The 18,244-nt window shown below is 36.8% G+C and overlaps 1 protein-coding gene across 2 annotated transcripts in view; it reads right to left on the bottom strand.

Moving 5' to 3' along the window:
* Nucleotides 1-18,244, bottom strand: part of EPHA3 (EPH receptor A3) — a 217,742-nt gene that overhangs the window by 132,628 nt on the left and 66,870 nt on the right. For both annotated transcript variants that reach the window (XM_031589995.2, XM_090152307.1), the window contains one exon: nt 14,890-15,550. In XM_031589995.2, the coding sequence (XP_031445855.1) occupies nt 14,890-15,550 (661 nt within the window). The remainder of the gene's footprint in view (nt 1-14,889; nt 15,551-18,244) is intronic.

The following is an 18,244-nucleotide window of genomic DNA, read 5'->3' as shown; positions in this document are numbered from 1 at the left end:
AATACATGTCAATACAAAAAGGGAAAAAAGACCAGTTATTTTTTTAAAGCACCGAAAGGACTCGTTTGCATCAGAAGATTGGACCCAAAGCCTCCAGGCACACTGGAAGTTCAGTTCTATGACTGATGCAATAATTCATGCAAAGTTCTAAATTATAGGGTAGGAGCATGATAGTTGCAAACTGTTTCAATATATTGCTAATTGAAGCACTTCTCATGCACACAGCTCCAGCTATAATGAAACTGTGATCAGGAGAACTTTACAAAATACAAAACCACAAGAGCTAAAATCAAAGCCTTCACAGCTCCTCTGCAATAAGACATAACAGTCATCTCCAGCTGCCTGCACGTAACTAATGACAAATTTGGTTTTTTTTAATAGCCATGATGGACAAATGCTCCATTAAATTTCTTGCCATTACTCAATATTCAGAAAGCTGGCAGAACTGGGCTCTGAATTATTAGAGCTACAAAAAAGAATATGTACCTGTCTACATCATAACTTAAGTTTCAGCTGGACCAAATTACGCCCACAAATACATCATTGTTCCAAATATTTATGCTGGTGATTTTTTTTTTTCCAGCAAGAAGCTATTTTTAGGTGGGATATTTGCTAGAGAATCTCTTTAACTGTGCATTTGTTTTCAAATTGGTCATCTGAAATTTGGATTCTATGTATTAGTAAAATCATACAGCTAATTGTTTTTGTTTTCTAACCAGAAAATTTATGCACTAAAATTAGAATCACATAAACATCATATGGTTAATTGAAATGTTGATGAGTGCAGGCTCGCGTTAGTTTTAGAGACTAGCCTACTGGAATCTAAAAGAATATCACCAGAGTTATATCAGCACCCAAACTGAGCTGTATTTTAAATTACAATTTAAAACAAAGCAGTTTTGAATAACTGGAAGAGCTAAAGATCTTCACTGTGTGAACGTGCTAAATAATTGATTCCTACCTTCGAAAGTTTCATAATCTGAGTTGTAAGGTATTTCAAAAATAAAAGGATACCTATTCAGTGATTTATTGCAGTGCTTTCCCTAACTGATAAGTTGCCATTTAAGAGGAACAGCACATAATCAAAAGGCCACATGTTCTCAACAGTCCAAGAGCTTCTCATTGTTCATAACACTTGGCTCACTCCCATCAAATCAATGGGAATACTGAAATTGATTTCAAAGATGACAAGAGCATCAACTCCTTGCTCAGAGGCTTTGTTCATAAACTGTAAATGCTTTAAAAAAAAAAACCCACACCAAAAAAAAAACACCAAAAAACTCCACCAGGCAACCATTCCCCCTTAGAGAAGGCAAAAAGCAAACTTTGCTGATGAGGAAAGCATTCCTCCTCACGCAGTCACTGCTGCTTCATCTGACAGAATCTGGCATGCCATAATCTGTCTCTGTCATGGGTTCCACCAACTCCTGCTGAGAAGCAGCAATGAGCATCAATCCTGAGCCAAACAGCCTGCCAGCTATTTGCTACGGGAAAGCTGGCTTCCCCTTACCCACCCACACTCTCACCAGAGCATGAATGCAGCAGACAAGGATAAAAAGTAGCCCTTGCAAAGGTCTGCAGGTCCATCACAGCATGAGAAGGTGAAACAAAAAGTTATGTCAACAACAACAAAGAAAAAAAGCACTCTTTGATGTTATGAATAGCTGCTGATGCAGACGGTGAGGCATGTTGCATGTACCACAGCCCCTTCCTCCTGTCTTCTCCACACGTCCCCACTCCTCAGGAAAAAGTAGACACACAAATCAGTCATTTTTAATGTTTTTTTCTTCAGCTGAATTCCTCCAGAATGAACAAGCCTTTTTTTCTTAGGAACGTGTTATTAGAAATAATGAAAACTATACAAGTGTAATCCTAATGACTTTTCAGAGGGACTCATAAACCTTTTTAAAACATTTTATGCAAAATCTTGATCAACATACCTCTTCAGATGTTATCAACACAACGTAAAGGGAACTTTTCAGTCATATCCCATTGCATCCCAAAATGTCCAGTATGTAACACTCAAGTTCCTTTGACTCCATATTTCTTCATTACAGTAAGAAGGAATGAATAGTACATTTCCTTCTTCACCAACTAGAAATCTCTTCAGATTAATGAAGAACATGATTGCTATTCAAGAAGAGTAAGTGTTTCTAAATGGGTTGCAGAGGCAATATGCAATCTTGCATTCATTGTATGTTATGTTTTTAAATCAATCCTTCTTGGACACATCCAGATTTCCAACTCAAGGAAATAGCCCACAGAAAGTCAACAAAACACATCATCATACACCACAAAACAAGTTGCAGTGCCCCAAAACATATTTATAGTTCACAACAAAAGACCAAAAGCCACAGTTTTATTAAAACATATCATCTCTGAGATTGGAATTGCTCTTGACTAAGTCCCAGAACACAAAAATAGCGAAGAATTTTTTTGAGAGTTTCAGATGACCCCCCCCCAAAAAAAAAAAATCAGATATATCCTACTGTACAGTAAATGCATAACCTCATGTCCACATGTATTTGGGTAGAGGTTTGGGAACCAGAGCGATTTGCCAGAACGACTCAGGGAAAAATATCCTTCCTACTCAATCTCAACTCTAGAAAAAAGAAAAAGGAATGTAGACGGCAGGAGGAATGGTTGGCATTCAAGGTGCCTAGGAGAAGTCAACAAATCAGGAGAATAAGTGTCCCTGAGCTGCATCTGACTGCTAGCTGCAGCCAATCAAGTCCTTCCAAGTAAAGTGAAAAGCAGCAACAACTCAGAAGCAGAAATCCTCAAGTACAGGACAAAAACAACAAACTGGGAAAAAAAATTATCTGAAACAATATCTGAATCAATCAACTTCAGGCACTTATATAAATATATATATATATTTAGGTACTTATAACTACAAATTTTTTTCTCTAGTAAACTACTTAGAGTGCCATTTATGTAGTCATAAAAGCATATGTTTCTTCTATACTAATACATTAAAATATTTGCTGCCATTAAAAAAAAAGACAAGAAAACACCTGTATGGTGGATGATTTTTCAATCTGGTGGATGTGCAATCTGTGGATGCACATCTGTGGATCTGATGCTAATGCAAGTGTGCAGTAACAACATGCTTGTTATGACTGCAAAACAGACCAGGAAGCTTACCAACAGATGGATAGCTGACAGGCTATAAGATAATCCCTAATTATAAAAGAATACGAGATAGAAGGCATGCCTGAGTTTTAAGGCAGTAATTTAAATACATTGGTCCTGGAAGGTAATTACTGCACAGATAAACAATGTACTCAAATCCAAAGAAGCCCCTAATCCATCTTTAAACAAACTTTATACCAAACACACTTCTGCTTGAACACCTGCTTTTACCACAGGATTTGAGTTGCAGGGTTTTTTGGTTTGTGTGTCCATGGGTTTTTTTTCTTATTAAGAAATAAGTATACTTCACTATTGAGGGAGCAACTGAGAATTGAAAGGTTAGGTTGTTAGTACATGCAAATATGAATCAGAACTATTGAAATTCCATCAAATAGAAATTAATGCCATTCATATCCCAATTTCAGATTCACTGTGGATTACAACAGACCAGCAACACCAGTGTGCAAGTGAGTAAGGGTTATCTCTTCCTTAGCCCCAAAAGCTCTGCTACATTCTTCCTCCAACTCTTTCTCTCAGGAAATCATCAGAAGGTTAATCAGATAGATAAATAGGCACAGTGCCTACCGTAGACCCAGCCTTTAAACACTCACTACTCATTCAGTTTTTGTAAAACTGAATGTCATCTTTGGCAATTAAGCATAGAAGACGACTGACATGGAGATGTTTACCTGCTTTTCCAAGACACCATGAATTCTTACTCCCATCCCAACCCAAATTAACGCTTCCCCTTCTCATCACAGCCTCTTTTCAATTATTTATTTTCTAGAAACACTAACAGAAGCATTTAGAATTTAATGAAAGAATTACACAGGTCTATTTTACTTACCCTGGCAACATCTTCCCTCCACTCTTCTCTCTTCCCATCCACTTTCCTGTTTTGACTCTTTCAAAAAAAAAAAAAAATCTTTTCTTCCACCATCTGCTGTACTTAGTGCAGGCAGAGAAAAGATACGGTAGGCGATTCCCCTTTTGCAGCTCATTTCACTGCCAGTTCATCCCCTCACACAGCAGGAGAAACAAGACCGCAATTGCTTATTAAATGGTGCACAAAAGGAGCAATTAAATGCCTTTCTACTTCCACCCAGTGTTAACAAATACATATTCATACAGCCTTGCAGTGTATGCTCTGGACACTACATCTTCACAGTCAAATTTGGCCCTGAAATCACAGAGGTTATAAAATGTATAACAAGCAGCTTAACAAATGGCCTTAATATATGAAACAGAATGTTCATTAGCCATGGTTAACTGAGATTTCTGAACGTTTTATTCTGCTTAATATGACCTGCTTCCTACCCAACTCCTGTATTTTTCAGGATGAGTGCCAGCTTTACAGCTGGAACAGTGATCTCATGTTCATGATTAATACACCTTGACTTCACTTCAAGTCACAATCCTGCAGTCCTGTTTTAGTTTTCCACATGATTCTTAAGGGAGCAAAACTTGAAATTCCTAGAACAGATTTGAAGAGCAGCTTGTTAAAATAACTGCCCATACCTGTTATCCCAGTAGTAGGATCACATTACACAAAAAAAAAAGTGCTGTTGAAGCTTGGGAGAATTCATGATCTTCTGTAGTCTAAAAGAGAACACTAGAGATCCAGTGTTCCTCTAGCAGCTAGAGATGCCCCTCTTAAACTGGAATGACACACAGTTGAATAATTTGTTTGTATTTCTTTGTATAAAAAGAATAGTTCTTATTGCATCTTATGGCTTCCAGGGAATAATGTAAAATTTAAAACTCCTTCATAATACATTTAGGCACGCATATCTGAATCTTAGAATTAGCTCTATAGCTACTAAGGGACTGTTCAGGTTAGGTCAAATCTCTGTACAATGTTGCAAAACATCAAAGAGCATGTTTAATATCTGACTTTAATATAATGTTACATAAACTTTATGGCCTTTCTTATTTCAGCTGGGTAACAGATGATCACTAAAAAATGTTTTACTGCTTTATAATAACCATCTTAGAAATTGTCTTTATTTCTTTCCTAAAAGAAAAAAAATAAAAATATTTAACATATTCCTATTATTTAATGTCTAGCAAAAAAGAAAAAAGACACATTTTTAGACAAAACTAGACAGCCAGTGGAGGGTTTTTAGTCACTTGCTTTCAGCATTTCTTAGAGCTAAGTATTGAGTACTTCTAATTTCTTCTATTATTCTCCTCCCATTAAAAATCTGTGCCAAATCAAAGACAGCAGGGAATACGCTTATTTTACTTAACATTAATTTTTATGAAAAGCTGTTCCTTCAAATTAAATGTTCCTAGGATTCTGAAGTCCTGATGACCAACTCATTCCTACATGTGAGCTGACCACTACCGCTTCAGCTAACCACAGTAAATGACTAATTTCATTAGGTTTCCTGTTATTCACATGCTCAATTTACAAAAATTTAAGCATGTGTATAAAGGCAGTGTGACGTAAGTGAATGCTTAAATACTCTGCTAATAACAAATGAACTCACCTATTAAACAAAGTATGTTGTTATGGTTGAAAACTGAAGAAATTGTTCTATTAAACTTTGATATATTTTTGCAGTACAAAGACCGTATCTTTTTTAATCCTACAACCTTCTTCTGTTACTGAATCATATCCTTCATTAAAAGATACTATTTTAAAATACCAAAAAAATACTATCACGGAATAAGGTATGATTCAAAAGAAGCATAGCAACTGGAAGTGCTGAAGGTAAGTAAAAACGCATTACTTCAACCGTATTGCTTAGAGAACCGTCCTGCACTGCTTCTGCGGTTACTCAGGGTTGGCATCGTGACAACTTATACCATATGTTTTTTTCTTCCCTTGTCGAAAGTGAATCTTTCTGTCAAAGAGCAGCTGTTCTAAATTATCACATCAAATTTTAACCTTACAGTAGACAAACACTGAACCCACAGATTCATGACAGTGAAATAGTTCTCTTCCTTGACCTGTAATGGATTTGTCCTTGTTTAAGTCTACTTCTGCCTTAGCACAACAGAGATGCCAACTGCTATGGTATACTATGTGGATAGGTACTTAAAGGTGAATCCACAAAGTCTGAACAATGAACTTCTTGGTTGTTTGGGTTGTTTTTTGTTTTTTTTTTTTCCCCCTAAAAAGATCACGTAAAATCCAGGTTATAACACTCATGTTATCAAGAATAGAACACAACATCAATGAAAAGAAAATGAAAGATCAGGAACACAATTAGTCTTTCCATTTGCAATCCAAAGAAAGAGACAATTTCAATACTTCTACAAACTAAGTCAGGTATGTTCAACCCACAGCCTGGCTCAGCTAACACAGCAGCTGCCCTCTGCCCTGCATCAACATGGCTATGGCTCTAGCCCACCAAGCAGCCCAGCCCAGTCCCTCAGCACCAAACATCAGCGTGCTGCTAACCCCACCTGGGCTGAATCCAGGGCAAAGGGTGCAGCACAGTGCCAGCTCAAGTGGTGGCAAATAAAGTTATGCATTTTGATACACAGTCCTGTGAACAGAGAAGAACATGCAGCCCTGCCTTCTGTTCTGATGGAATTTGAGAGTAGGTTTCAAGATTGCAAAAAGAAAAATCATTTTTTTTCATTTGTGACCCCATTTTCAGTCATCATAGTTACATTACCTGTAAATTTTCAAATGGGATGTACAGATTCGCAATCAAAAATCATGCCTCTTACCCAGACTTTCATAAGCTCGCTTCCTAGAGAGAAATGTTCCTCACCTCACAGTCATGCCTTATTCAGATGATCACTTTTTAGCAGTATATACATTTGAGTACACCCGTTTTCAAGGATAAAGCGTAAGATAAAGATTTCATCAAAAATCTCTGATGAACCCTTTGAGAAGTCTCTAAGAATGGCTACCACTGCCATCAAACCAGATTAATACATTAGTTTCACAAAACTAAGGTCAAATACTTCACTACTTTCATGCTTCTATTGCTCACTTTTTAACAAAAAAAACCTTAAAATAAATTGTTATTTATATACATTAACTATATTACAATGGCTGCTCTGAAAGTAATGCCTCCTGTTTTATTATGTTGTGCCATGTCAACATCCCCTAACAAAGGTTGAACCCTCCCACCCATATTTTGTTAGCTTTTGTTGCTACGTGACAGATGGCAGCAGAGAGGCATTCTGACAAAACAGCATCTGACATAGAAGTGTGGATGAAGCAAAGGTGGGTCACTCAATTCCTCCATGCAGAAGAAATGGCACCCATTGACATTCATTAACACTTGCTGAACGTTAATGGAGATCAAACAGTAGATGTGAGCACACTGAGGCAGTGGGTGATACATTTCAGCAGCGGTGACAGCAACAGTGGTCTCATCTACTGATGCAGATTTTTACAAGCATGGCATGCAGGCTCTTGTTCACCGCTGGCAAAAATGCATAGCTAATGGTAGTGACTATATCAAAAAAACAGTATTTCGTAGCTTCGAATTTACTTTATTGAAGCATAATTGTGCTCTTTGGGTCTGCTGTCGTTTCTATTGAAATAAAATAGGAGGCATTAGTTTTCAAGCAACCTATTTATAAGTGGCCCAAGACAACTCCTCTTCACCCAATGTGGCCCAGGCAAGTCAAAAGGTTGGAAACCCACGGTCTAAGTGTTTCCAGTGAAGTCTGATATCAATTACTGGTTATTTAGATGTCTGCCAACAGTATGTTTTGACAACATGTGCTTCACGCTGAGGAGCAGCAGACATACATATATTCTTGTTTTCCTGTACTCATCTTTCAAGATGATTCTTACTTTAAGAGCATATTTGTTGAACGTTATCAAAACTTGCAGTTCTCACTACAATTGCTCTCTATTAAAGCCTAGTGCCAGCTGTCAGTTGTAATACAAACCCCTGTTAGCCTTTACAAGCTCTACGCTGTAACTAACAAGGGATTGTCAAATAACTCTATGCACAGGCAGAGAAACCGATGGATAAGTGTGTGCTCAATGACTTCACACTGACAATACAATCTTTGTGCCACTCTAAGCTAGGCTTCTATTCAAAGTCACCAAAGAAAGTACAAGTAAAATACATTCAGGATGGTTCTATTAATTTAGCTTTATATCTTTTGAAAACATCCAAAGAAGCAAAGCCATTAAAACAGTAAGGTTGCAGAAATGCCACGTAGGATTCTCAGTGACAGAAGTCAGTGAGATACTTGCAGTAAAATCCTGTGCAAAAATTCCATGGTAGCATGTAAGAATCAGAGAATTAAGGTGGAAATTTCTGTGTTAAAAAAAAAATATATCACATTTACTTGTTAAACTGGGGACCCTGGATCTATACCCAGCATATACCAAAGCCTTATTTCATGGGGTTTTTTGCTGCTTGAAAAGCAGGCATGGAATGTACTCTCAGACACAGCGAGCACCAGCTCTAAAGAGATCTGCAAGAGATAAGACAGTGCAACAGCACTGCCTTCAGTTGTGCTTTGCATCACTAATGTTTGTGCAATATTCACTGAGCAAACATTTCCATTTCCAGACTAGTTTCGAATACACTCTGAAAATTCAATTCTGAAGTACCTACTGATGCAACATGCTAACACACTAGCATGGAACAACTTGGGGAAAAGTATTAAAAAGTTTTAAGGAAAACTTATTTTATTATTTTGTTAAAAATGAATAAAGATATCTGCAAACATGCTTTTGTTTAAATATGTCTGCCACAACCCGCAAGAAATATAATCAAGTTTCTTACGTAACTACAGAGCATCTGTGTTTTAACTTGAGAACCTGCACAATGTCATACCAAAAACTCTTGTTTCGAGCAATTGTAGAATGTTCTTTTTTTAATTATAGCTTGTTCAGGACATGTGACAAATATGTTCATAAACCACAACATTTTGTCCAAGTAAGTTTCAGTCTAGATCGCTTATGATGTACAAATCGTGAGAATATTTTCCAGATTTGTAATAGAAAATATTACATAAAAAGTTGGCTGTGATCTTTCTGAAGATCTTAGAGAAGAATTAATTTTGCCAATATGAAAAAAATCTACGTATCTCTCATGTAACTTTCTAAGAGTCAAATAAATTCTAAGGAGAAAGGTAAATCCCTCAACCATGTGCTCTGGTTATGTACTTATAGAATATAAAGTGAATGAAAACAATGAATATTTTACAAATAAAGTGATTTATAATTTATAGCTGCTGTCGTTTTAAGTTTACTGGCTTGAAAGATTAAGACTCCCTTTCTTAAAAAAAACACTCTTAAAATTGAAAACATACTTCAAATCTAAGGAAAACACATACCTCAAAGCTCTTCTTCAGAAAACAGGAATTCATAAGCTTTTTCAGATTTCACATAAAAGAACTAGTAAGAGTTTTCTTTATTATATGACAATCTCTATACGATCAGTTCCTATACTTTATTTAACACAATTGTTCCTACACAGTTTAAAACTTAAAATCACACACTTCTGAAGTACAAGCAACACATCCTGAGTCACTTTGCTATTTCCAAGGGAAAATGTTATCGTCTCCGCAGATGCATCAAGGATGTGTGTCTTCCGTCTGTTTTCACTTGCACAAAGCTAAACAGTTCCTCACAGTACCTTTTTTCTCCTTACATGTGAAGTTTTTATCTACTGCTATAAGCAACTGAAATGTATATTTACTTATCCAAAGACAAAATGATTATTAAAAGCATAACCAAAAAAAGAGGAATGTTTTCCATCCTAAGTATTAATGATGCTTTACATACCTCTGTTTCATGTGCAGTACCCATTCTAGTGAAAGAATTAAGCAACGAATGTAATGGTTTGGATTTAGCAGCCACAGATGGCATTCCTTTCATATCGCCAGAAACTCACAGAGAGAGAAATATGATTTGGGATATATATACACAACTTAAAGCACTGAATAATTTAGTGTTAGTTGAGATTTCGTGGAGTCTTTTTTTCAGTAACCAGGCACGCTTAACCTCTCCCTCCCTCACCCCTTGCTCCCTTTCCTCCTATTCAGCCCACATGATTAACTGCTAAAAATGATGTACACAGGGAAGGGACCATCAGATTAAAACCTCTCTTTTTCTTCTGGCTTTGTTATAGACAATGTATCAGTCACTTGAGGTTAAACTTATGATTTTATTATATGGCATCACAAGAAAACGTACAATTCAGATTTACTCAGTTCCAGCAACTAAAATTTAGAACTAACGCCTGAAATGATAGTGTGCTGAAAACATAATTCAGTGCTTAGTGAGCCATTCCTTTCAGGCTCACCAATTTCATCTTCCACTTGACGGTGAGTCACAAAGACTTTTTCAGTTAAAGCCTCACCTGTCAGCAGTGCTCAAAATATACTATATAATTGCCCACTGCATGCTTGCTAATTATATAATAATATCAGTGTAAAAAAGGTTCATGTCCAGCTAGGCTTTCTAAAGCGCATGAAATAAATCAACAACAGAATAGACACATTTGGGATGGAAGAGGTTTATTAGTCCAACCCTGCTAGTACAGGATTTCCTTTATCATCTGGTTACTGCATTTAAAAAAAAAACATCTCCTGAAATGAGTCTTCCAATATTTCTCCAAAGAGAGTTCCAAATTATTACAGAACTAACAGTAAAGACAATTTTTCTAATGTTTATCCTATATTTACCCATTTGTTTTGATACTATTCCCCCAAGTAGCCAACTTTCACATCATGAAGTCTGTTTCCTCTATCATTCAAAACCCAACAGAGCCTAGTGTCTCCACATACAAATAACTAACTGGACAGGTGATGTGAATGCTCCTTTCCAAACATTATGCCACTGCATAAGTTCTTTGTGTATTTGTAACTTGGATATTGCATGCAAGCCTCATTGTCCTTTTCATAAAGGCTACATTATTTTGAGTAGGAAAAGGGCAATCAAAATGAATAACTCAGTCAAAAAAGATGAGTTAAAGTATGGAGAAATTAGCCTGTCCTCCAATTAAGAAGGCACTAAAATAGACTGAGAGCTGGAAAAATACAGAACAAGTAGCAGACAAGATCAAGATTATCATTAATATCCAAGCTAAAAAGGCAGCAGTTATTTTCTCACTATAAAAGGATATGGAAAGCCTTACTTAACTGACTTTAAACATAAGGCTTAGACACAGCAAGAAGGTATGCTTTCCTACACATGACTAATTATCACATTTGTGGGCATAAAAACTTACAGATGCCCAAAATAAGTGAGTCAAAAAAGTAGACAAATTAACAGGTGGCAAGACACTGGTTCCTATTAAATAGTATTTCTTACAAGACACATCTTAATAGTGTGCAAGGCAAGAGCTGATCAGTAGAAGATGAAAAGTGTACTCAGTAAAGCAACACTTCATACAGTTGTGTTTGTTTTTTCCCCTTAAGAATCTGCTTTTAGCCACTATCAGGGAAAGAACACTAAGGCAGACAAACCTTTGGATCTAATTCACTATGTTTTGTGTTTATTTTGTTTTTTTTTAATGGATAAAATGGAAAAGATGAGTTATCCCTGTTGACTGGGATATCTTGACAGAAGAATCTCCGAAAAAGTAACATTCACTATGTACCTCTGACCAGATGTTCTTTTTTAATTGAAACAAGTTAAAACCGTACTTCTAACAGAGAAGATGTTATAAAGGATCAGGGTGGCATGAAGACAATTTAGAAAAGATATTGTGAAGAAGTTGTTTTATTCAAAAAGAAAATATTAAAATATAACTTGTTAGGATGACTATGAGGTATGTGCTAACAAAGCTTCAATAATGAATAGTAAGCAAGGGATTATACGCACCATATTTAGTTATAATTAGATAACTAACATAACCAACTAGAAAAAAAAACTATGAAAAAATGGCTTATCCAAATGGTCCAAACATCCATTGTAACATCTTATCTAACTTCTCTGAAACAGCTTCCTCTAAAATAATTAACAAGTGTAAAAATATTTGCTGCAAGGTGTTAATTCTCATGCTGTTAACTGACGTAGATTATGAAGACCAGAATTCTTCAGGGTGAGGTATACAATTAGCTTTGGATAAATCATTTTTCCACACACTCACAACAGTGAGGACAAGTGTGGTAATGACAAAATGTGTCCCAATTCTTTAACAAGTAGATTTCCTACAGCTGAACTTGTAAAATGGGGATTAGTTGGTAGGATCAAGAGCATAACAGCAACCTAACCAACAAGAACCAAAATTCTTAATGAGCCCAGTAGTCCAGCTTAGGTTTTTCAGAGCCAAATGAGGGTATGTCTGTATCACACCAATGACAAAAAAGGCTTGTGTCATTTGAGAGCATGACTGTACCTTCATAATTGCTCAACTACCAAGAGAAACTGTTCTCAGCGAAATCTAAATAGGCTGATGGCATACCATCAGGGCCCTGAATTTTAATCATCAGTGATGATCTCCTACTAATGCAAAATAACACTGCTTCTGAAAACAACATTCCAGAAACAAACAAAAATTAACTTCAAGAAATGAGATCAAGTAGTGATGGCCACTGTAAGTTGGTGAATGCTGCCGACTACAATAAAAATAAGAATTTCTATCTGTTGGTACTATTTCAAATTTCAACTGCATAATTTCTTTTTTCCCCAATAAGGCCTTGATTCCATCTGATACCTGCAACTCTACATTTTGGCTCTTCTTCAGACTGAACAGTCCTGATTACATTGCTCTCTTGATTATGACCAAAAAACCACAAGACCCAGGCCAAAAGGGAGGAAGAAAAGAAAGAGTGAAGAAAAAAAAGAAAAAGATGGATGCAGGAGTAACCATCAGCCTGAGGTTGAAACATGTTTAAAACTGAACTCTTTTTCTGAACAATTCAACTCCTGCTGGATTACAGATGCAAACAAATCAGAGGTTTTGGGTTACTGACTGCTTTTAGAGTATCACTTCCATCACATCACACCAAAAATATATGATAAATATGACTTCCAATAAAAGTTAACAGAACATTGTATGTGAAATCAGAATAAACCAGAATGACTTGTCACTACTGCTAATGGTTTCATCTTGCATCGCTCCCTTGATCAATAGTTGGTGAGGAAGTGGAGCAAAAAAAAAAAAGTATTTCAATGGCCTGATTTTATGTCTTCAAAATCATGCATGATACACCCATATATGTCCCTGGTGACTCACTATTACTCTATGTCATATACTCACTATTACCCTAATCTCTGGAGAGCTGAGTACGATATGTCTTGCCTTCCCCAAGCACCTGAAAATCTGTTCTTAATGAAATGATTTATTTTATGTGTTCTATTAAATTCCACTTCTATTTGCCCATTTTCAGTTTGACACTTTCTGCAGTGATTGCCTTTTTGTGATCATGTGTAATTTAAATTCTAGTCCAACAGCTTTCAACTATTCACAAGACAAAAGGTTTTGTAGTTAACAAGACTATACGCAGTAATTGGAAGAGTATCACCAACTTTTCAACATTTTTAGCTATAGAAGGCCCTAGCTGAGGCATTTCTGCACAATAAAATATCCTCTCCTCATTTTAGGTCTTAGCAGTACATTTTTATTCGTTCTTAGTACCTGTATTTAAATGCAGAAAAACAAATAAACAACTCCTCAAGTTACTCATATTCAGGGCAAAAACAAAATCAAATAAAACACTCATACTCCTCTCCTATAAATCTTACCTGTCCTTTTCTGAAAAAGTCACCATAATTAGAGGAATACGTTTTGCAACTACATGGCTATACCTACTCTGGCTTGGTCAGACCCTAATAGCCCTCCAGCACTGCTATGTTTTATAGCAAATTGCCTTCAAACTAATGAGAAAGGAAAAAGCTTTTCTCAGCCAGGTTCAGAACAGTAACATATTTTGAAAAAGCTTTAAAATTTCTGCTCTTATGTATGTGCATATCTGCATACATACCTTCACACCACACAATAAATATCTCAGCTATTACTCCCTCCATCTATGACCTTTCCAGATATTTACTTTTAACTTCTACTCATTTACTTAAGTAAGACAATTTAACAGAGCCAGGCTCTGTGAAACGAGGTTAAAATTTCAACTAGTTAAAAATATCCACCCCATATTTCTGTAAAAAGCAAAACGTAAACCACCAGTGTTTTGATTAATATTTGAAGTTAGATAAATACATTGTGTATTTTTATAATATCTGAAAGACCATTTCTGGAAAAAAAAAAATCAGCATCTCTGGTTTAAGTCTCTGTTCTTGGGAGCATTCACATAACCACAGTTTTCAAAAATCAGTAAGTACGAAGAAAATAATTTTGAGTTGAATACATGAGCATTTACATGAAAATGCAATTTTGAAATTCAAACGTTAATTTTTCCAAATGCATCTGCATTTAGGGACTACACCACTACCTGAACAAATTGTATATATTTTTTTCTGATCAACCCCAACTAATCAGTGCAGCTCAGCAGTAGATATTAACTACTTATACATCCAGACACAATGTTAAGAATGCTCACAAAAAAACAACACATTCCAACAAATGCATGAGAAAGGTATAATCTACCAAAAGGAATTCCAAGGATGGTAAGAGAAACTACACTTGCTACATAACGTATCGGCTAAAAATCAATGTTTTAACCTTGTCAAATATTTCAAAATCAAATTACATTATTTACACAGACCAAATAAGCCCCATTTCCATGGCAATTTTATGGACTAATTTATTTCTCTCAAGAGTTTGCAGAAAATTAACATGACCCAATACATATAGTAGGGGCATAAAGGGAAAGCCCTGTTAATAATTGAGCTATGAACATGGAGTGCATCGTTACCTTGGCACGCAAAGCCTCTTTCTTCATAGCCAGCATTACACAAGCACTTCCCTATGGGCACTAGCCATTCTCCTTCCGTGCTGCAGTACATCTTGGGTGGCTCTTCCTCCTTGGAATGATTGACACAAGAACCCCGCACCTCCACCAGGGACTGGGAGTCCATAGGAACTGTATCTGGAAACATGGCGAGGTTCTTGACAGTGAAAGGGCACTTCTTGAAGTACACTCGCACCGAGACTAAGGCAACACATGCACCTACATCTTGGAAAGCCAAGTAAAAGCCCTTCTTGCTAACAGGTCCCACCTCGCGGACTTCTGTATTCAGCTTGAGAATCCGGTCCCCAAGATCCATCTGAGTGAAGCTCTCATCAGCTGCAATGGTGTCAATCTTTGTAAATTGGTGCTCTCTGAACTTTGCCAAATGGTCATCATCGGATTCCATGTAATACAGATTGAAAGTCTCTTTGCAAGTGCCCAGCACTAGAGGGATACTATTACAGTCCCTCAAGGTAAATTTGAGCTCCACATATATCTTCTGCGCTGAGTTGCGTGGAATCCAGTTTGTTCGCAGCCAATTGTTTTGACTGTGATCCATAACATTGCACACTTGGTAAGTTCTGATTGGAGTATAATGCTCATCAACACCACTAATCTCTTCCCACTGGAGAAAAAGAAGAGAAAGAAAAAAAGGAAATTTTGAGATTAACGACCATACCAGTAAAAAACACATTTAGAGACAAATACTGCTAAAAGCGAAAGTCAAAGGATCTGATCATACTTTGGACATCAATAAAAAGTCTGTCTGAACTTGCACTTCATATTTTTCTATAAAAAACATAAACATTCAGTGAACGGAGAACTCATTCTTAAGAAGTCACTTTTTAGCAAGTTATTACGACGTGTCATAAAAGAGTTACTACAGCTGTTTTACACTATTAAAATCTGGTTTCTTAGGCTATAAGCAGAGATGTCTCTTTGATCGTGATTCAAATGCATCCTTATTGCAACCACACTCACCTCAAACAGTAGAGAGTCCTCACTACAGCCACATTTGCACTGTTAGAATCAAGCTGTACTTCAAATATTAAGCAAGATTCAAAGTTCAGCTAGTGTTTAAAAAAAAAGGCAGCCCACTGGCTACAAGTGAAATTGCATTTAGTCAGAATAAAATGTTACAAGCTTTACATTTCTTTCAAACATATCTCAGGCAAGATCAACTGTTGTAAGCCCCTGGGAAACAGAGCCCAGCTTAGCCTAGTTTCCAGTTCTCAAAAATTAATGCAAACTTACCTTTAGAATCTTAGTAACTATAAGTTCTTCTGTATACTCTACAGGCTATGACACTAAAATACTTTTTGAAAAATACATTGTTTTAAAGCTGACAAGCTTACTTGACACAGAAAATGAAAGAATGAGTTTTCTATTTGCGAATTACTCATGGACCAGTCCTACCTGGTTTCTGAAGTCTCTAACTGAACAGAAATATTTGCCATTGGGAAATGGCATATGGGAAAATATGAAATCCTACTGGTGTAGTTACAAGTAAACATTTACTATTAAGTCATTCACCGTACACAACTGAGTGACTTAAAAGCATTTTTTTTTGGCTCTCTCCCTGAATGGATGATTATGACCACTTGTTTATTTTGTTTTTAAGGACATTGTTCTTCAACATCTGTTCACAGAAAAAATTGGCAGCCATTCTATATTCCATCTCATATCATAAAATGAAGAAGCCTTAGCACTAGAGTACTAGAATTAAAATACTTCTTACTATGAGCAGTACCTACGGCAGGATCACAGCATCATAAAGGCAGAAAGGCCTTCCCCCCCCCCCCCCATCTAGTCCAACACCAGGCTCAAGTAGGGTCATTTGGAGCAGATTGCTTATGACTGTGCCCAGTCAAGTTTTTAAACGCCTCCAAGGTGGACACTCCACCACCTCTCTGAGCAGCCTGTATCAGTGCTCGGTTATGCCCAGAGTAAAATGTTTTTTCTATGTTTAAATGGTATTTACTATATTTCAGCATGTATCCACTGCTTCTCACGTCTTGCTGGACACTGGAGGAAAAGTCTGGTTTCACAGCCTTTGTGCACTGCCATCAGTCACCTATACACACTGCCAAGATCTCACTGAGCCTCATGATCTTCTGTTCTATTCTTAAAACTTGATTACACAAACAAAAAAGCTAAACTCCAATAATGATAATGAAGCATATTCTAATAGAGCATATGCTAGCACAACAGCAACGGAAATCTTTGCTTCCCTATTAACCACATATACATCCTCTGAAAAAAAAAAACACAACAAAACCCACAGCACAAATGTTGTCCCACAGCAGCAGTGCAGTGAGCTGGAGAGCAACAGAGCTTAAAACTGAGCTACTGCTTGGTAAAAGTACTGGAGTGAGATGTGAAGTAGACAGAAATACTTATGTTTTAAGAAATCACTGCCATCCTCAGGGAAAGCACACGAAGATTAATTTCTTCCAGGAAAGCATTTCCCCTCAAAAATCACATTACATCAATGCTATATTTAAGGTCTCAGTTCAACAATCATTCATTTTACGTAGGTACCTTTTGCTGACAGATCTACATATACTGCAGAGAAAACATTCAGAAAGAATGTGGCCATATCATAGTAATATCTGAGTGCGCTCAGTTCCAACTCAAGGAGGTCTGAAAATAACTACCCAGAGCATAGAGGGTGCAGAGCTGATCTGCACAATGAAATTGTCCACACACCCCTGAAGATGTGACTTTAAAAAATGTTATTAAACCAGTAGATAAAAGCAGTATAAATACTCTCCCTTTAATTGAAACAAAGTTTATTTTAGTTCACTTTATGGAGTTGACTATACACAAGTTTTCTCTCTTCCTGACTAGTTCGGCAGAGTTAAAAATCACAGCCTCTGCATAAGCATACAGCAGCTAAAACACAGCAGCCTACATCAAACCAAAGAGCCAGCAGCACAGGGACAGCAGCACCCATGGCCAACAGAAAGATGGGCACCATCTAGCTGCCCTGCAGGCAAGGACAAGCTCTTGCCAGGCTTTCAGCCTCTGCTAAGTTCACAAAGCTCAGCATGGGACCTTCCCCAGGTCATCTATCCTTATCCTTGTGTAGGTACAGCCCCTGAGCCAGCAATGGTGCAAAAAGCCATTTGGATGCCATTCTCACCTCTCACAAAGCTGGGTACATCTACTTAACTGTCTGGACTAATACAAATTAATTTACAAAGTTCATCTACTAAATGAAACTTGACAAGATTACAAAAAAGCATTTTACGAACATTTAAAACAGCTCACACTGACTCATAAGTGATCTTATTCTCTCTTCCATGTAATTTCTCAT

This window comes from Phasianus colchicus, chromosome 1 (assembly GCF_987193195.1).
Source record: "Phasianus colchicus chromosome 1, bPhaCol1.hap1.1, whole genome shotgun sequence".
NCBI classification, from domain to species: domain Eukaryota; kingdom Metazoa; phylum Chordata; class Aves; order Galliformes; family Phasianidae; genus Phasianus; species Phasianus colchicus.
Note: the sequence above shows the minus strand (reverse complement) of the source record. Positions and strands in the feature narration are given on the sequence as shown.